Consider the following 21,592-nt stretch of genomic DNA (forward strand, 5'->3'; position numbering starts at 1 on the left):
GAAGAGAAAGGGAGGTGAAGAAGGAGGGAAGAAGAAGTGGAGGATGAGGGAAGGGGATGAGGAGGAGGAGGGAAGAGAAGCTGGAGGAGGAGGGAAGAGAAGGAGAGGTGAAGAAGGAGGGAAGAGGAAGTGGAGGAGGAGGGAAGGGGAAGTGGAGGGAAGAGAAGGGGAGGTGAAGAAGGAGGGAAGAGGAGGAGGGAAGAAAAGGTGGAGGAGGGATGAGAAGGGGAGGTGGTGGGACGAGAAAGGGAGAGGTGGAGGAGAAGGGAAGAGGAGGTGGAGGAGGAGGAGGGAAGAGGAGGGGGGAGTATCTTCTTTATGATCTGACACCTGACACACCGTATGTCACCTGACACACAGCTGAGACACTGCTACAACCACCACCATCATCATCATCATTCTGTCAATAGAAACAGATGTGCCTGCTGTCGTGTGTGTGTGTGTGTGTGTGTGTGTGTGTGTGTGTGTGTGTGTGTGTGTGTGTGTGTGTGTGTGTGTGTGTGTGTGTGTGTGTGTGTGTGTGTGTGTGTGTGTGTGTGTGTGTGTGTGTGTGTGTGTGTGTGTGTGTGTGTGTGTGTGTGTGTGTGTGTGTGTGTGTGTGTGTGTGTGTGTGTGTGTGTGTGTGTGTGTGTCTCTGTGTGTGTCTCTGTGTGTGTCTCTGTGTGTGTGTCTGTGTGTGTGTCTGTGTGTGTGTGTGTGTGTGTGTGTGTGTGTGTGTGTGTGTGTGTGTGTGTGTGTGTGTGTGTGTGTGTGTGTGTGTGTGTGTGTGTGTGTGTGTGTGCGTGTGTGTGTCTGTGTCTGTGTCTGTGTGAGTGAGTGTGTGTGTGTGGGTGTGTGTCTGTGTGAGTGAGTGTGTGCTATCTAACCACCATCCCAGGCCCTGTCACAGGTCTCCTCACAACATTCAGGTGGTCACATGACAGGGGCCTCTATCCTACCAAGCATCCTTGAGGTCTGTGATGGGCATCCAGCCAGTGGTTGATCACCAGTCATCACTCCCCCCCCATCCCCATCCACCCCGTCATTGGTGCTCTGCCACGGTGCTCTGCCGTGATAAATCAAATTTCACCCTGTGAAGTTCATAGAAAGAGATAACTGTGGAAATCTAGCCAATAGAAAGAGATAACCTTGGAAATTTAGACAACAGAAAGAGATAACCGTGGAAATCTAGCCAATAGAAAGAGATAACCTTGGAAATTTAGACAACAGAAAGAGATAACCGTGGAAATCTAGCCAGTAGCTTTTGTTCCCAATTAATTTAACTTTTTCTTTTGTGTGTCTTGTCAATTTCCTCGGTGGCATTTGGCACAGCTTGTCAGCTAATCTCTCAGTGATATCAGCCTTTACTATGACCATGAGCTGTTTCTAAGAGGTCATGATATTAAATCTGTTTAGTTTGTGTGTGTGTGTGTGTGTGTGTGTGTGTGTGTGTGTGTGTGTGTGTGTGTGTGTGTGTGTGTGTGTGTGTGTGTGTGTGTGTGTGTGTGTGTGTGTGTGTGTGTGTGTGTGTGTGTGTGTGTGTGTGTGTGTGTGTGTGTGTGTGTGTGTGTGTGTGTGTGTGTGTGTGCGTACGTACGTGTGAATGTGTGTGTGTGCGTGTCGAAATGAAGATCATTGATCAGGTGAGATTGTTTTGAAGCAAAGGAAGCACCTCTTCCCTTAATTAAAGCTGCCTGTGGCTGGCTGTATTAACTGCCAGGGAAATGGGGCTGTATGTCAAGTCTATTATCTGGATACACACATCAATACAGGGACTTTGTTCAAGTACATCCCTTATATCACAACAAACAGGTTTTTCTCAGAGGAGATACTAAGAGCAGTATACGTGTCAGGTTGGAGTTCAGTTAAAGGGATGTTGCTTACCGTTTACTATGTTAGAATGGCCATAGTGAACTGATACACTGCACAGATGTGGGACACGTTCTAAAGACAATGGGGTCTAAAGGAAACAGTCCCACAGTGAGTTCTAGGATGGGAAAAAGTTGTGTGTTCTCCAAAGCTCTGCCATGATTCAGATCAGGTATGATGTACAACGTATGAGAATCTGTTTCCTTTTCTCATCTTTCTACTTCCTATTTCCGTGAAGCAGAAACAGTCCTCGAGTCTAGACAGTAATCCTATCTCCCGATGTGGTTCTTCTTATCCTCATTCATTAGGTATGACCCTGCCTGCAGCATGAGGGTTACACAGAGCAGGAGAGCCTGCACAGATTATCAGGAAGCAGGTGGGACAACATCACTGGTGGGAGATAACAAGAGCTCATAAATACATAGCAGCTTTTCATTTCCTAAAAACACATTGGATAGTATCACAGGACGGGTAGAAGACTAGACTTCTATCTCTCTCTGGAGAATCACAGGACGGGTAGAAGACTAGACTTCTATCTCTCTGGAGAATCACAGGACGGGTAGAAGACTAGACTTCTATCTCTCTGGAGAATCACAGGACGGGTAGAAGACTAGACTTCTATCTCTCTGGAGAATCTCAGGATGGGTAGAAGACTAGACTTCTATCTCTCTGGAGAATCACAGGACGGGTAGAAGACTAGATCTTCTGGAGAATCTCTCTAGAAGACTAGAGAAACTTCTATCTCTGGAGAATCTCGGGTAGAAGACTAGACTTCTATCTCTCTGGAGAATCACAGGACGGGTAGAAGACTAGACTTCTATCTCTCTGAGAATCTCAGGATGGGTAGAAGACTAGACTTCTATCTCTCTGAGAATCACAGGACGGGTAGAAGACTCTCTGGAGAATCACAGGACTAGAAGACTAGACTTCTATCTCTCTGGAGAATCACAGGACGGGTAGAAGACTAGACTAGATCTCAGGATGGGTAGAAGACTAGACTTCTATCTCTGGAGAATCACAGGATAGAAGACTAGACTTCTATCTCTCTGGAGAATCTCAGGACGGGTAGAAGACTAGACTTCTATCTCTCTGGAGAATCACAGGACGGGTAGAAGACTAGACTTCTATCTCTCTCTGGAGAATCACAGGACGGGTAGAAGACTAGACTTCTATCTCTCTCTGGAGAATCACAGGACGGGTAGAAGACTAGACTTCTATCTCTCTCTGGAGAATCACAGCTGTGACTGGAACACAGAATGTTACCTTGAGTCCAAAGTTAGGATGTTTAATACACTTGGAGCAACTTTCCAGAGGAAATTGACATCTGTGAATAGTTAAATGTATAATTTTACATGAAATAAAGGATGTTATTTCTCCAGACTATCTTCTCCTGCCAAACACTGTGATATGTAATGATCTGATCAGGATAAGGACGTCACAAAATACTCCATAATATCTGCTCGACTAAAATGGTGTTACCATCTGGAACGATTCATTACAGTGATAAAATAGGAAGCACTTCACTATACTAGACATTAAACTCCATTTAGGAGCAATTTACAAAATGTGCTTGTTTGATTACACAGTAATGCATGAAAAAGCAACATATTACTGATATGTGAATGATAAATATACCAAGGAATGGAGATAGATGACAGACAGGAGATAGCAGTGCTATATTATCTCTCTTGCGCCTGGTCTAACCAGAGCCTCCAGCCCCTCCACTCCATACACACACCAGCCCCCTCTGCTACTCATTATTAAACACACACACACACAATGCACATCAATATTTCATAGTGAAAACACACACACACTAAACCCTGACCCAGGGCTGATACACCCAGCAGACTCTTCTGTGCCTGAGTGTGAGAGGGAAGCAACAGTGTGTGTGGATCTGAACAGACAGAACATACATTGATTTACATTTCACTTCTAGTGCTGCAAGGTATGGATGCAAATAGACCCACTGAAAATATGTTTCAGTAACATAGACTTTTATGAAAATGTCCAGAGTTTAATAGCATCCAACACCCCAGTCTCTGTATATGGGAGAGGACGTTCCAGAGGTCATTTTGGGGGATAATTGGTAATAGAACAGAGTAGACCCACTTGGCTGGCTGTGCTGAGTTTGACCTGCCAGATGAGGAAGAAGGTGTTGGGGAGCCCTGACCCCCCTCCTCATTGATTGTCCCTGTGTCTGCTCCCCAGTCTCTTGGCAGTGGGAGGAAGAAGGTGTTGGGGAGCCCTGACCCCCCCTCCTCATTGATTGTCCCTGTGTCTGCTCCCCAGTCTCTTGGCAGTGGGAGGAAGAAGGTGTTGGGGAGCCCTGACCCCCTCCTCATTGATTGTCCCTGTGTCTGCTCCCCAGTCTCTTGGCAGTGGGAGGAAGAAGGTGTTGGGGAGCCCTGACCCCCCTCCTCATTGATTGTCCCTGTGTCTGCTCCCCAGTCTCTTGGCAGTGGGAGGAAGAAGGTGTTGGGGAGCCCTGACCCCCTCCCTCCTCATTGATTGTCCCTGTGTCTGCTCCCCAGTCTCTTGGCAGTGGGAGGAAGAAGGTGTTGGGGAGCCCTGACCCCCCTCCTCATTGATTGTCCCTGTGTCTGCTCGCCAGTCTCTTGGCAGTGGGAGGTAATGCGTCAGAGAACAAAAGAAGGTTTGGGTATCAATTCAGTGCTCACCTCTCCTCTCTGCCTCCTTTCACATGCAAAGTGCTGAGCGGTGTCTGGGCCAGAAAGGGACGCTGACAATTACCGCCTGACACAGGCCCATCACTGGAGATGCACCCTCAGTCCTGATTGACAAATGAAAGGACTGAAATAACCTTCATTTAAAAATGGGACAGTGGCAGAATAGGGAGATCATCTCCAATATCTAGTCTCAAATGGGGGAAGTGAAAAAAGACGAGAGTGCATCTGAGCTCACAATACAGTAGTTTAAATGCTCATCTAGGCCACACACAGCACCAAAGATATTTGGCATCACAAATCACTTTAACAATCTGACTATATAATGAACTGTTACACCAGGGTACTGTAGGCTGGGTTCTACACCAGGGTACTGCAGACTGGGTTCTACACCAGGGTATTGCAGACTGGGTTCTACACCAGGGTACTGCAGACTGGGTTCTACACCAGGGTACTGCAGACTGTGTTCTACACCAGGGTAATGCAGGCTGGGTTCTACACCAGGGTACTGCAGACTGGGTTCTATACCGGGGTACTGCAGACTGGGTTCTACACCAGGGTACTGCAGGCTGGGTTCTACACCAGGGTACTGGGCGATATGGGAATAGCACCAAGACTTGAACCTCCAACCAATGAAGAAATGATTGATACAGACCTCTGTTGAGATTTGTCTTGATTAGAGAAGTTTCAGCAATAAACAAATCACGTCCTCCATCCATTGCTAAACTGAATGTCAGGTATTCCAAAATGATGATTCATTCAGTAATATCCTGGCAGCTGTTGATGAAATGCCCGGGATGAGATTGGAACTTCTCTCACTTCTATCCCTTAACAGAAACTCAAGCAGGGTGCTACAATTACAGCAAGATGCATTTCTATCACACAAAGTAGCAGTGTGTTGTGACAGGCACACACACACACACACGCACACACACACTATAATATGATTAGGCTACCTCAAAAAGCGTTGCTTGAAGTACTTACTTTTTACAAAGTGAAAATCAAAAAACGTGTCCTAAACACCTGAGGTGTGATTTCTTAGAGAGGCAGACAGAGAGGTGTTCATTGTATTCCCCGGCACGTACACACATAGATTTCCAATCATGAGCACCATTCAGTCTGTCTGCCAGTCCTCAATGTTCCTCATTTAGCACATCTCTGTGCAGCTTGTGAAGATAGGAGGCCTGTTGTGTGGCACAGCAGGTGTGGACCTGGGCACCCCTTCTATCAGTAGTGACACGGCTCTCCTTGCCGACACACATACAGGACATGTCCTTAGCTGTAGGTGCACCTGCTTGAACCATTAGCTTGCAGAGCCTGGACATGTTCCTAACTACCAGCACATCTTACTGACAGTAAACATACCGAGGTTCAGTCTCATTAGGTGTACGTTGCTGTCAGTAAGGAGGCTGCTGAGAGGAGGACAGGTCATAATAATGGCTGAAACGGAGCAAATGGAATGGTGTCAAACACCTGGAAACCATGGAAACCATATGTTTGATGTATTTGATACCATTCCACTGACTCTGCTCCAATCATTACCACGAGCCCATTCTCCCCAATTAAGGTGCCACCAGCCTCCTGTGGTTGGTGTGCTAGACAACAGAGGTAAAAAAAATAACTAGTTTTCCTGCCTGGGTATAGACAGGGCTGCACGGGAGGCAGAGGCACAGCACTGGGAGACTGACAGCTGTTTAATGGAGACATTATGAGGAGAAATTAATTTGTGAGGTGACACTGTCCCCCAGCCCCAGGGTATGACCGTCTTGAGAGACAGGGATGTGAGGTGACACTGTCTCCCAACCCCAGGGTATGACCGTCTTGAGAGACAGGGATGTGAGGTGACACTGTCCCCCAGCCCCAGGGTATGACCGTCTTGAGAGACAGGGATGTGAGGTGACACTGTCTCCCAACCCCAGGGTATGACCGTCTTGAGAGACAGGGATGTGAGGTGACACTGTCCCCCAACCCCAGGGTATGACCGTCTTGAGAGACAGGGATGTGAGGTGACACTGTCCCCCAACCCCAGGGTATGACCGTCTTGAGAGACAGGGATGTGAGGTGACACTGTCCCCCAACCCCAGGGTATGACCGTCTTGAGAGACAGGGATGTGAGGTGACACTGTCCCCCAACCTCAGGGTATGACCGTCTTGAGAGACAGGGATGTGAGGTGACACTGTCTCCCAACCCCAGGGTATGACCGTCTTGAGAGACAGGGATGTGAGGTGACACTGTCCCCCAACCTCAGGGTATGACCGTCTTGAGAGACAGGGATGTGAGGTGACAATGTCTCCCAACCCCAGGGTATGACCGTCTTGAGAGACAGGGATGTGAGGTGACACTGTCCCCCAACCTCAGGGTATGACCGTCTTGAGAGACAGGGATGTGAGGTGACACTGTCTCCCAACCCCAGGGTATGACCGTCTTGAGAGACAGGGATGTGAGGTGACACTGTCCCCCAACCTCAGGGTATGACCGTCTTGAGAGACAGGGATGTGAGGTGACACTGTCTCCCAACCCCAGGGTATGACAGTCTTGAGAGACAGGGATGTGAGGTGACACTGTCTCCCAACCCCAGGGTATGACCGTCTTGAGAGACAGGGATGTGAGCTGACACTGTCCCCAAACCCCAGGGTATGACCGTCTTGAGAGACAGGGATGTGAGGTGACACTGTCCCCCAACCCCAGGGTATGACCGTCTTGAGAGACAGGGATGTGAGGTGACACTGTCCCCCAACCTCAGGGTATGACCGTCTTGAGAGACAGGGATGTGGGGTGACACTGTCTCCCAACCCCAGAGGTTTTTGTGTCCGTCTCTGAGAGATCAGGGATGTGAGGTGACACTGTCCCCCAACACCAGTCAGAGTTATGAGGAGGAATGAGAGACAGAGGGATGTTACGTTTGACTAAATGTCTCCCAACCTCAGCTTTTGACCATTTATGATTGAGACAGGGATGTGAGGTGACACAAGTCCCAAAGACCTCAGGCAGAATTTTTCTAAACTTTGACCGTCTTGAGAGACAGGGATGTGTTTAATATGTTTGTGGGACACTGTCTCCCAACCCCAGGCATTATGGATACCGTCTTGAGAGACAGGGATGTGAGGTGACACTGTCTCCCAACCCCAGGGTATGACCGTCTTACCACTGTGAACAGGGATGTTCTGGTGACACTGTCTTAATCTCCCAGGTATGAGTTGACCGTCTTGAGAGACAGGGATGTCCCAGGATGAGTTGACACTGTCCCCTGTGAACCACATGTTCTGTATGACTGTCTTGAGAGACAGGGATGTGACTGTGAACACTGTCTCCCAACCCCAGGGTGATGACCATCTTGAGAAGACAGGTTCTGGTGGGGTGTCGGTGTCCCAGGTATGGGTTACAGAGGTTTTTGTGTCATGTCTCTGTGGAGATCAATACACAATGAACGAAGTATGAACACACTGTGTCACACACAGCAACACACAGTCAGAGTTAGCGAGAGGAGGAATGAGGTACGGAGAGTTTGGAGGGGAGTTTACGTTTGACTAACAGGCTTTTACAGCCTCAGCTTTTGGAGCTCATATTTTATTATTGTGTCTCTAGGTGTTAAGGTCATTACAAGAACAAAGACAGCTAACACGGCAGAATTTTTCTAAACTTTTACGAGTCTCTGGGAGTGACGATGTAGCTGGATGTGTTTAATATGTTTGTGGGTTGCTGGTTATGGCTATCGGATCGTCAGCGTTTCTACCATGGCATTATGGATAGTTCAGCTGTTTCTGTTGACCTGTCTTAATCTCCCAGTTATGAGTTGTACAGTACATACCACTGTGAACACATGTTCTGTTGATCTGTCTTAATCTCCCAGTTATGAGTTGTACAGTACATACCACTGTGAACACATGTTCTGTTGACCTGTCTTAATCTCCCAGGTATGAGTTGTACAGTACATACCACTGTGAACACATGTTCTGTTGACCTGTCTTAATCTCCCAGGTATGAGTTGTACAGTACATACCACTGTGAACACATGTTCTGTTGACCTGTCTTAATCTCCCAGGTATGAGTTGTACAGTACATACCACTGTGAACACATGTTCTGTTGACCTGTCTTAATCTCCCAGGTATGAGTTGTACAGTACATACCACTGTGAACACATGTTCTGTTGATCTGACTACATCAAACGTCTTCCAGTCATCTAATTGCATTTACTACAGTGGTCCTTCTGTAGCTCAGTTGGTAGAGCATGGCGCTTGTAACGCCAGGGTAGTGGGTTCGATTCCCGGGACCACCCATACGTAGAATGTATGCACACATGACTGTAAGTCGCTTTGGATAAAAGCGTCCGCTAAATGGCATATATTATTATTATTATTATTATATTACTACTCTGGCTCCTCAGAATTTTGTTATTTTTGTTATTTTGTTATTTGAAATATGTTTCCCCTCCTTCTAATTCCTTTCCCGGTCATGCTCTGCTGAGGACAACATGTCCAGTGCTGTGAAATCAGGCTGAGGGTAATGTCCAGTTGTGGATACGCTTAATAAATAACCTCCTGAGGGTGGATGGGGCATTCAGAAGAAACAGTATCCTGGTCCTGCTCTGTAATGAAATGTCTGCTGGGATGAGAGAGAGGAGAGGCAGAAAGAGGAGAGGAGATAGGTGTCCCGGAACAAGGAAATATGGTTAGCCGCTTGAAACAATAAGGTTATCTGTGGACAAAGTATCCTTTTAGTAAAACCAAAGATGGCAGAGAGATTAACAGTGGACACACAAATCATCCAGGCCTTTCTTTAGCAGAGAAATTAAAACATTAAGGGGAAATGGAAAGAAAAAATGAAAACTATTTCAACCAGTGTAAAACACATACAACTGCTGTCCACAATACTAATGAGTTATTGATTTTTTTACCCTGCATGTGAAACAAATTATTTTTGCCTGTGCAGCCTGTATTAGAACTCTATGCTAATAGCTGACAGCAGCAGCCAATTAACAGTGCCAATACTAATGAGCTCCCTGTGGTCAGGCCCACTGATTGTCCCAGGGTCCAGACATGTCCCATGTAGCAGATTCACATGTGGTCTGCCTCAGAGAACACACAGCACAGTAGTACTCACTTCTGTCAAACAAAAGGAAGATGAACTGTTAGTTGGCCACATTGCTCATTTACAAGTCAAATCACGATACAATCTGACTTTCAATTACAGTGCTACAAAGGTACGCTTCATTCCAGGGGTTCAGACACTCACTGGGATGTCTCTCACTTTCCTCCTGCAATCGCTTTGGATCCAATATAAACATCCTTATAAACAGCACCCCATTTTGCCTCATTGAAACACACAGCACAAGCATCTCCCAGTGACAGGCTTTAGCTCATCTCAGCAATGTCCACAAAGATTACACCAAACAAAACAAACAACAGACATCGCTCAAAAAACAAGGTGTGCCGATGTGAGCTGAGAGTCGGGAAGCAACTTCAGAGAGTGAGTGTTTTAATAAATAAACACAACATAATACAACATAACAAACACGAACAATACACAGACATGACACAGGAACAGAAACAGTAACGCCTGGGGATGGAACCAAAGGGAATGACATATATAGGGAAGGTAATCAGGGAAGTGATGGAGCCCAGGTGAGTCTGAGGAAGCACAGGTGACAGGTGTGCGCCATAACGAGCAGCCTGGTGACCTAGAGGCCGGAGAGGGATCACACGTGACACAGGGAAAAGAAAATAAATGGAATGCTCATGAACGGACCCCAGGGAAAGCTACAACCATGACGAAATCAGTCTGGTCTGTTGTGGTTTATTACAGCCTCTGAGGCAAAGGTCTTATCGTATTAAAGCAGACCCGGAGCATTCTGTTTTAAGACATACACTACCGTTGAAAAGTTTGGGGTCATTTAGATTTTTTTTAAAGAAAAGCTCAGTTTTTGTCCATTTCTATTTCTCTTTCTATTCTGGTTAGGGCCAGTTTGGGCTGTTCTGTGAAGGGAGTAGTACACAGCATTGTACAAGATCTTCATTTCTCAGAACAATAATAGACTGATGAGTTTCAGAGGAAAGTGCTTTGTTTCTGGCCATTTTGAGCCTGTAATCAAACGCACAAATGCTGATGCTCCAGATACTCAACTAGTCTAAAGAAGGCCAGTTTTATTGGTTCTTTAATCAGAACGACAGTTTTCAGCTGTGCTAGCATAATTGCAAAAGGGTTTTCTAATGATCAATTAGCCTTTTAAAATGATAAACTTGGATTAGCTATCACAACGTGCCATTGGAAAACAGGAGTTATGGTTGCTGATAACGGGCCTCTGTACGCCTATGTAGATATTCCATAGAAAATCTGAGATTTCCAGCTATTATGGTCATTTACAACATTAACAATGTCTACACTGTATTTCTGATCAATTTGATGTTATTTTAATGGACAAAAACAAGAACATTTCTAGGTGACCCCAACTTTTGAATGGTAGTGTATGTTTTTTTTCATATGTTTTATGCATACAGAATGGTCCTTGACATTCGCTTCAGCAATTTTACTCGAAATCCTTTTATTTTGAAGAAATGTTAATTACAAGAAAAGGCTTTTCTTCAATCCGTCTTTCCAATAATGCTGCCGTCTCCCTGGGGGAGAAATATGAAAATGCAGTGGTGAAATGAACAATTTTCCTCCAAACACAATTACCAGGCAATTTGCAAAGTGCTGCAGAGAGCAATCAGCAATCGCTGTTCTTGAAAGTTGGTGAGGGGAAGAAAAGAGTCTGTTTCATGTCATGTTATTTCTCCTTTCTCGTTGGTATAAAGCTTTGTTCCGCTGTGTGCCAAGCGGAGATGTTGCAGTCAGATCTACCATCTCTGGGAGAGGACCGTACATCAGTAGAGTAACAGCCCTGATAGATGAATGTGGCGCCATGGAGCACAGTCAGACCAGACTGGTCCATTTCTCTGTCCTTAGTTTTAAATTAGACATCAGCACAACAACCTTCAGCTATCAGCATGGCCCAAAGCTGACTGGGTTGCATCAGAAAGTAAAGAGAGTGGTCTGTTCAGGATGTATATGGTCAGGCTACGTCAAACAGGTAGCACCATTAAGACTGGAGCGACATGTCAAATGAGTGTGTGTGTGTGTTAATTTGTTTGTGCACGCACAACAGAGGGAGAGCGAGAGAGTAAGTGAGAGAACGAGAGAAGAAAGTGAGAGCGTAGCAGCGGTGTCGTTAGAGAAGGGTAAAGATAAAGATTTTGTTCAGTGCTGGGTGCTTATAGTGCAGAACACTAATGCAGAGGACATCAGCAGGATAGGAGGAAGCAGGAGATCCATTCTCCTCAGGGTAGACTCCATCTTGGCACTACCTGTTCTAAACTTCCCCTGCCGTCGCGCACAATTACCTCTGTAATTCAAAAAGGTCAGTGTGGCTGCTGTGTAATTCAGTATTCCTATAGATCTGTATTAACTACATATTAAATCACCCTGGAGTGGAAGCACACCCACTGAATGCTGAGCACGGAGAACATATGACACTACCCAACCCAGCTGGGACATGTGACAACCAAAACCAGCTGGGACATATGACACTACCCAACCCAGCTGTCAGAGGGACCAGGAACCAGTGGGACATATGACACTACCCAACCCAGCTGGGACATATGACAACCAAAACCAGCTGGGACATATGACACTACCCAACCCAGCTGTCAGAGGGACCAGAGACCAGTGGGACATATGACACAACCCAACCCAGCTGTCAGAGGGACCAGAGACCAGTGGGACATATGACACAACCCAACCCAGCTGTCAGAGGGACCAGAGACCAGTGGGACATATGACACTACCCAACCCAGCTGTCAGAGGGACCAGAGACCAGTGGGACATATGACACTACCCAACCCAGCTGTCAGAGGGACCAGAGACCAGTGGGACATATGACACTACCCAACCCAGCTGTCAGAGGGACCAGAGACCAGTGGGACATATGACACTACCCAACCCAGCTGTCAGAGGGACCAGAGACCAGTGGGACATATGACACTACCCAACCCAGCTGTCAGAGGGACCAGAGACCAGTGGGACATATGACACAACCCAACCCAGCTGTCAGAGGGACCAGAGACCAGTGGGACATATGACACTACCCAACCCAGCTGTCAGAGGGACCAGAGACCAGTGGGACATATGACACTACCCAACCCAGCTGTCAGAGGGACCAGAGACCAGTGGGACATATGACACAACCCAACCCAGCTGTCAGAGGGACCAGAGACCAGTGGGACATATGACACAACCCAACCCAGCTGTCAGAGGGACCAGGGAACAGTGGGACATATGACACTACCCAACCCAGCTGGGACATATGACTTACCAAACCCAGCTGTCACCAGGCAGGTCTAAGTGATGAGTAGGAAACAGCCTGTCCATATTTGGTTACATCATCTGATAAGCAAACAGGAAGAGAACATGAGAGACCTGATGCTGCTGCCTGAGTCTGGGAGGATGAGGATGTTACTGCTATCTGAGTCTGGGAGGATGAGGATGTTACTGCTATCTGAGTCTGGGAAGATGAGGATGTTACTGCTATCTGAGTCTGGGAAGATGAGGATGTTACTGCTATCTGAGTCTGGGAGGATGAGGCCGTTACTGCTATCTGAGTCTGGGAAGATGAGGCCGTTACTGCTATCTGAGTCTGGGAGGATGAGGCCGTTACTGCTATCTGAGTCTGGGAGGATGAGGCCGTTACTGCTATCTGAGTCTGGGAAGATGAGGCCGTTACTGCTATCTGAGTCTGGGAGGATGAGGCCGTTACTACTATCTGAGTCTGGGAAGATGAGGCCGTTACTACTATCTGAGTCTGGGAGGATGAGGCCGTTACTACTATCTGAGTCTGGGAGGATGAGGCCGTTACTGCTATCTGAGTCTGGGAGGATGAGGCTGTTACTACTATCTGAGTCTGGGAGGATGAGGCCGTTACTGCTAACTGAGTCTGGGAAGATGAGGCCGTTACTGCTATCTGAGTCTGGGAGGATGAGGCCGTTACTGCTATCTGAGTCTGGGAGGATGAGGCCGTTACTGCTATCTGAGTCTGGGAAGATGAGGCCGTTACTGCTATCTGAGTCTGGGAGGATGAGGCCGTTACTACTATCTGAGTCTGGGAAGATGAGGCCGTTACTGCTATCTGAGTCTGGGAAGATGAGGCCGTTACTACTATCTGAGTCTGGGAGGATGAGGCCGTTACTACTATCTGAGTCTGGGAGGATGAGGCCGTTACTGCTATCTGAGTCTGGGAGGATGAGGCCGTTACTGCTATCTGAGTCTGGGAGGATGAGGCCGTTACTGCTATCTGAGTCTGGGAGGATGAGGCCGTTACTGCTATCTGAGTCTGGGAGGATGAGGCTGTTACTACTATCTGAGTCTGGGAGGATGAGGCCGTTACTGCTAACTGAGTCTGGGAAGATGAGGCCGTTACTGCTATCTGAGTCTGGGAGGATGAGGCCGTTACTGCTATCTGAGTCTGGGAGGATGAGGCCGTTACTGCTATCTGAGTCTGGGAAGATGAGGCCGTTACTGCTATCTGAGTCTGGGAGGATGAGGCCGTTACTACTATCTGAGTCTGGGAAGATGAGGCCGTTACTGCTATCTGAGTCTGGGAAGATGGGAATCTGAGTCTGGGAGGATGGCCGTTACTACTATCTGAGTCTGGGAGGATGAGGCCGTTACTACTATCTGAGTCTGGGAGGATGAGGCCGTTACTGCTATCTGAGTCTGGGAGGATGAGGCTGTTACTACTATCTGAGTCTGGGAGGATGAGGCTGTTACTACTATCTGAGTCTGGGAAGATGAGGCTGTTACTACTATCTGAGTCTGGGAGGATGAGGCCGTTACTGCTATCTGAGTCTGGGAAGATGAGGCCGTTACTGCTATCTGAGTCTGGGAGGATGAGGCCGTTACTACTATCTGAGTCTGGGAAGATGAGGCCGTTACTACTATCTGAGTCTGGGAGGATGAGGCCGTTACTACTATCTGAGTCTGGGAGGATGAGGCCATTACTACTATCTGAGTCTGGGAGGATGAGGCCGTTACTGCTGGAGCACGTCCTATGATGAGGATGTAATGGTAGATTAAACGCTCACCCTCCTCCACTCAAGAGAAACAATTCACCAGGTGATTTACCACACTCAGTCATTCGCTTTGTCATCTTCAAATAAAAGACGGAATAGTTCAATATGCACAAGGAGTGTTTAAACAGGGGGAGATAACACCAGTCGCAAATCCCACTCAGACAGGGGGAAATCGATGACAAAAAATCCTTAGACACATTCAAGATTGAATGTACTACACTTCAGCAGTAATGAAGGACGCCTTTCTTCCCTGTTTCTCCCGTGCACCAGAAGTCTCACAAGAGTCATTGGAAAGACTGAAGAGGTGGATTACCACCAAAACTACCATAACGTCTAGCAGAAAAGCAATAGAAGCCAGGATCATCTCTGTATGTGAAATGGATAGAACTGTAGGTGCCATAGGTTAGCCTATCTATAACCTCCATTCCCATCCAATAACGCTGTCAGCTCTGAGCAAGGGCTAGTGCATTGCAGAGCCAAATGAATCAGCCCAAATGCCTGCAATTGAAAACCTGTGTTGCCAATAAACCACTGCATATGAATGTCAGGGAAATATTAAATAGAGGAGCCATGGAATGATTTCATACTGTTACTGTAGTTAATATACACATAGTAACTGTAGAAGAAAGCTGGAAAGGATTGAGTCATGATTGTAGTGCCAGGGTAGTGGGTGTGTGTGTGTGTGTGTGTGTGAATGTATGTGTGTGTGTGTGTGTGTGTGTGTGTGTGTGTGTGTGTGTGTGTGTGAAGAAAGTGTGTGTGTGTGTGTGTGTGCGTACGTATGTGTGAATGTGTGTGTGTGCGTGTTGAAATGAAGATCATTGATCAGGTGAGGTTGTTTTGAAGCAACGTGTGTGTGTACGTGCGTTAGTGAGTTTTTGAGTGCATGTGTGTCTGCATGTGAGGTCCCTGAGATTTGTCCTGATGCTGTCTCTAATCTTTTTCAAACTGAGGAAACAAATAGAAGGGAGACAGGTCATTATTTCCAAGCTTAAGAGGGGTTGAGAAGATTCTGAAAGATGAAAATGTCTGTAGAGAACTTTGCGTGGAGGAGAGGAAATTAAAAGAGCTGTCAGTCAGGAAGTATTTAGAGAAATGGAAGATAAGTGCTTCCTTGACATTTCACTCCTACACAAAGAGAGGGAGAGAGAGAGGATCTTCATTTGATCACTCTTTTGCTGCTGAGAATTTTCCGCAGATGAGCTTCACGATTTACATAAATTAACCGAAAAACCTGCACTATAATGCTGTTAAATGAATAGTATTCCACTTTTCAGCTAATAGCCTAACCACCAAGCATCATTCTGGACTAAACATTCTAATCCTGTTGCTGCAGGATTATTTTGTTTGCGACAATACAGGTGAAATGAAGATCCTCCATCTGTATAGTGTACAGTTTGAGCTTTAACATTCATTGGCATCACTAATGTCACTGGGGTCTTTAACAATGTAGTCACAGGCCATCAAATCACATGACGCTCAGTGCATTGGACTGGGAATTGGGGACTCTGTGATACCTTATTCATTACAAGTCCTACACTGGCACTGCCAATCAGAGAGGCCTGTTCAGAGCAGCACTACTATAGTGCAGACTGTGATTGAAATGACTGCAGCCTCCACGCCGCACACAGCCCAGCCATAGTCACATTTAACCATGGCTGAGGGAGGCACACAGACTCTAGCTGACTATTAAATTGCTTCCTCGACAGGGATGTGGGAAAAAATAAAAAATAAAAGAGAAAGAAAATTGAAGGAAGAAGACGAGGAAAGGAAGTAAGTGAGAAGTGAGAGGCAATAAAGGGAGGGAGGAGGGAGAGTAGTGAGCGTGAAAACGTTTTGCTAAAGTGGTAATTCATGGTGCTGTCTCTCCTGTCTGATGAGAATTAGGGAAGGAGAAAGGGGAAATCAAGATGGTAGAGGTGAAGAGTGATTGTGAATCTCTCTCTCATTCTCTCCTCTCGATACCACCTCCTACCATACCATGACTCAATTGATAGATAGAGAACTTTACTTCTCACTAAGTGCTTTGTTTGTCTCCTCAGTTTCCTGTTTCTTTTTTCCTCCCATACATTGTCAAAATGTCAGCTCTGCGACAGGTAAATTGTCTCTGAGAGATGTTTCATCAAGGGAACTTATACGATTCATTTTTCTCATCTTTCTCAAATCCCACACACCTTTATCTCCTTTGACTCAAAGCTAGGGAATCAAAGACGTCTGGAAGGCTTGAATGCATCAACTTGACATGGTTAATTCTAGAAGAATAAACAGGTTCCCATTATAGACCTGAGAGACTTGACGTCATAGTTGAGACTTGTTGTTTCCTTGGCAGCATTCTGTATTTACAAAGAAGAAGCCATATGCCAGTGACCAGCTTTTGGTCCCATGTTTCATGAGCTGAAATAAAAGATTCCAGACATTTTCCATATGCACAAAAAGTTTATTTCTCTCAAATTTCTTGGACAAATTGGTTAATCCATCCACTTGACAGGTGTGGCATATCAAGAAGCGGATTAAACAGCATGATCATCACACAAGTGCACCTTGTGCTAGGGACAATAAGGCCACTCTAAAAGGTGCAGTTTTGTCACACAACACAATGCTAGAGATGTCTTACGTTTTGAGGGCATGTGCAATTGAAATACTGAGTGCAGGAATGTCCACCAAAGCTGTTGAGAGATAATTGAATGTTAATTTCTCTACCATAAGCCACCGCCTCCAACATTGTTTTAGATAATTTGGTAGTACGTTCAACTGGTCTCACAACCGCAGACCATGTGTACGGCGTCATGTGGGCAAGCAGTTTGCTGATGTCAATGTTGTGAACAGAGTGCCCCATGGTGGCGGTGGGGTAATGGAATGGGCAGGCATAAGCTATGGACAGCAACCACAATTGCATTTTACCAAGGATGGTAAGTTGAATCCACATAGATACCATGACGTGATCCTAAGGCGTGCCATTCGTCCGCCGTCATCACCTCATGTTTCAGCATGAAAATGCATGACCTCACGTTACAAGGATCTGTACACAATTCCTGGAAGTTGAAAATGTCCCAGTTCTTGCATGGACTGCATATTCACCACAAATGTCATTCGGAAACATAATGTTAACTTTCAATGCTATGCGGATGACACACAGCTGTACATTTCAATGAAACATGGTGAAGCCCCGAAATTGCCTTCCCTGGAAGCCTGTGTTTCAGACATAAGGAAATGGATGGCGGCAAAGGACCTCAGCGTTGCTCTGGACCCCGATCTCTCTTTTGACGAACATATCAAGACTGTTTCAAGGGCAGATTATTTCCCATCTACGTAACATTGCAAATATCAGAAACTTTCTGTCCAAAAATGATGCAGAAAAATGAATCCATGTTTTTGTCACTTCTAGGTTAGATTACTTCAGTGCTCTACTTTCCAGCTACCCGGAAAAGCACTAAATAAACTCCAGTTAGTGCTGAATACGGCTGCTAGAATCTTGACGAGAACCAAAAACTTTGATCATATTATTCCAGTGCTAGCCTCTCTACACTGGCTTCCTGTCAAGGCAAGGGATGATTTCAAGGTTTTACTGCTGACCTACAAATCATTACATGGGTTTGCTCCTACCTATCTATTTGGTCCTGCCATACATACCTACACGTACGCTACGGTCACAAGATGCAGGCCTCCTAATTGTTCCTAGAATTTCTAAGCAAACAGCTGGAGGCAGGGCTTTCTCCTATAGAGCTCCATTTTTATGGAATGGTCTGCCTACCCGTGTGAGAGACGTAAACTCGGTCTCAACCTTTAAGTCTTTACTGAAGACTCATCTTTTCAGTGGGTCATATGACTGAGTATAGTCTGGCCCAGGAGTGTGAAGGTGAACGGAAAGGCAACGAACCGCCCTTGCTGTCTCTGCCTGACCGGTTCCCCTCTTTCCACTGGGATTCTCTGCCTGTAACCCTATTACAGTGGCTGAGTCACTGGCTTACTGGTGCTCTTCCATGCCGTCCCTAGGAGGGGTGCGTCACTTGAGTGGGTTGAGTCACTGATGTGATCTTCCTGCCCGGGTTGCCCCCCTTGGGTTGTGCCATGGCAGAGATCTTTGTGGGCTATACTCGGCCTTGTCTCAGGATGGTAAGTTGGTGGTTGAAGATATCCCTCTAGTGCTAGGGGGGCTGTGCTTTGGCAAAGTGGGTGGGGTTATATCCTGCATGTTTGGCCCTGTCCGGGGGTATCATCGAACGGGGCCACAGTGTTTTCTTTTTATGTGTCGGGGGGCTAGGGTCAGTCTGTTATATCTGGAGTACTTCTCTTGTCTTATCCGGTGTCCTATGTGAATTTAAGTTTGCTCTCTAATTCTTTCTCCCTTTTTCTTTATTTTTTCTCTTTCTTTCTCTCTTTCTCTCTCTCTCGGAGGACCTGAGCCCCATGCCTCAGGATTACCTGGCCTGATGACTCCTTGTTGTCCCCAGTCCACCTGGCTGTACTGCTGCTCCAGTTTCAACTGTTCTGCCTGCGGCTATGGAACCCTGACCTGTTCACCGGACGTGATACCTGTCCCAGACCTGCTGTTTTCAACTCTCTAGAGACAGCAGGAGCGGTAGAGATACTCTGAATGATCGGCTATGAAAAGCCAACTGACATTTACTCCTGAGGTGCTGACTTGCTGCACCCTCGACAACTACTGTGATTATTATTATTTGATCATCTGTGAACATTTCATATCATCTCCACTTAGCACAGCCAGAAGAGGACTGGCCACCCCTCATAGCTTGGTTCCTCTCAGGGTTTCTTCCTAGGTTCTGGCCATCTAGGGAGTTTTTCTTAGCCACTGTGCTTCTACACCTGCATTGCTTGTTGTTTGGGGTTTCTGGCTGGGTTTCTGTACAGCACTTGTGACATCAGCTGATGTAAGAAGAGCTTTATAAATACATTTGATTGTTTGATTGACATGTCACCCATTGAGCATGTTTGGGATGCTCTGGATTGTCGTGTACATCAGTGTGTTCCAGTTCCCGCCAATATCCAGCAACTTCGAACAGCCATTGAAGAGGAGTGGGACAACATTCGACAGGTCACAATCAACAGCCTGAACAACAACTCTATGTGAAGGAGATGTTTCGCTGCATTAGTCAAATGGTGGTCACACCAGATACTGATTGGTTTTCTGATCCCCCACGCCCATTTTTTTAAGGTATCTGTGACCAACAGATGCATATATGTATTCCCAGTCATGTGAAACCCAGAGATTAGGGCCCAATTAATTTATTTCAATTGACTAATGTCCTTATATGAACTGTAAGTAAAATCTTTGAAATTGTTTCATGTTGCGTTTATATTTTTGATCATCGTTTATATTTTGGTTGATCATTTTTGATCATCACCATTTCTCAACCAATTTCATCATAATTTGCATCCAAATGTGTGTTCAGATCCATACATAAGTTTGTGGAAACGTGTCATTGTGTCAAATAATCAGACAGACAGACACACAGACAAGACAGAGAAAGAGACAGACATGATGAACATGCAGACAACAGCAGTTTCTTTGGTGAAAAACACATGACCACACAGTGATGTTACAAAGATGCATTCTTACCTGGAACCAGAGATCCCTCCAGCAGCTGTGATTGGGCAAGCCTGAGCAGGGCAACAATGACAAAGGGCGTGGCACCTGACCATGTGACACGCATGGCGCTCACTGTCCTGGCATCACTAGTGGCCAAACTGTAGAAGACAGAAAAGAGACAGACAGATCAGAATATTGCAGTGTACAACTTTATATCTGGATTACGGAGAAGTAAAGACATTATAGACTGTTATCAGACTGTTGTGAGTCCAATCTGTGAGGAAGAAGTCAGTGCCAGAGAGAACCGAAAAATAAGAGTCAGGTAGCTCTCCATATAAGATCCTAGGAGTTGCATGATTGTCAGTAAGTGGTTCAAGCATTAGTTGACCACAAACATAATCTAAATGAAATGCTCTAAATGGTCTAATTTGATGACCACAACATCCTTACACTTCATGAGCAACATGCAGAGAGGACAGTGACAGCTTGAGTGTTGAAAGAACAGCCAGATTGCTTTCTCCTGGCCCCTCACAGCCCAGCCCATCCAAGTCCAGCCCCTCCCAGTCCTGTTAAGCCCCTCCCAGCCCCTCCCAGCCCCTCCCAGCCTCTACCAGTTCCTAGTCTCATAACCTGAGCATGATGGAATCTCCCATCTGAAGCATGGAAATGAATCAGAGGACTTTCCCGATAACCATCCTGTGGAACAACCTGTTTCCCCTTGTTTGATTACCTTCACCATTGTTCATAATGCTCTGCCTTGCTTTCCCTCCCTCCCCCTTTCCCTCCCCCTTTCCCTCCCTCCATACCTTCACAGTTGTACGGCCACTGTCCTCCCCTTCACTGTCCTGCCAGCCCAAAATGCTTTCCTGCAGGATCTGCATCCAGAATGCCAAGACTCAAGTCCTCTCATACGGATTCAGTTTGTGCCCAGTGTGAGCAGGAATATGAATGCAGAGCCAATTGATTGTAATGATTGCTACAAGTCTACAACATTAATCTTTCAAACCGCTCTCTCTCCACAGCAGAGGTAGGCGAACATCACCATCTGAAAAGCTAAAGATTGTGATCAGTTAGCCAAGCCAGTTTTAAAGCTCAGAGCGGCTCTCATCTGTTGACCAATGAGTTCTCGCTTAAACACTTTCCTTCGCTGTATTCCTCCTTCATCCCAATCATCCCCCTCTCTTTCACGTCCACTACCTGCACTGAATGGTTCTACTATGCTCATTACTGCATGTATACCTTCACCCTCTCCCTCTTCCTCTCTGTCATTATCTCTCTCTGTCTCTGTCTCTCTGTCTCCCTGTCTCTCTGTCTCTGTCTCTCTGTGGCTCTGTCTCTGTCTCTCTGTGGCTCTGTCTCTGTCTCTCTGTCTCTGTCTCTCTGTGGCTCTGTCTCTCTCTGTCTCTC

The 21,592-nt window shown here is 46.3% G+C and overlaps 1 protein-coding gene across 1 annotated transcript in view; it reads right to left on the reverse strand.

Moving 5' to 3' along the window:
- The window catches only part of LOC118381439 (roundabout homolog 1-like), a 611,139-nt gene that overhangs the window by 535,569 nt on the left and 53,978 nt on the right, over positions 1–21,592 (reverse strand). Inside the window, exon 2 of the mRNA XM_052508183.1 lies at positions 20,216–20,343. Within this exon, the coding sequence (XP_052364143.1) occupies positions 20,216–20,309 (94 nt within the window). The 5' untranslated portion in view covers positions 20,310–20,343. The remainder of the gene's footprint in view (positions 1–20,215; positions 20,344–21,592) is intronic.

This window comes from Oncorhynchus keta, chromosome 1 (genome assembly GCF_023373465.1).
Source record: "Oncorhynchus keta strain PuntledgeMale-10-30-2019 chromosome 1, Oket_V2, whole genome shotgun sequence".
Taxonomy (NCBI): Eukaryota; Metazoa; Chordata; class Actinopteri; order Salmoniformes; family Salmonidae; genus Oncorhynchus; species Oncorhynchus keta.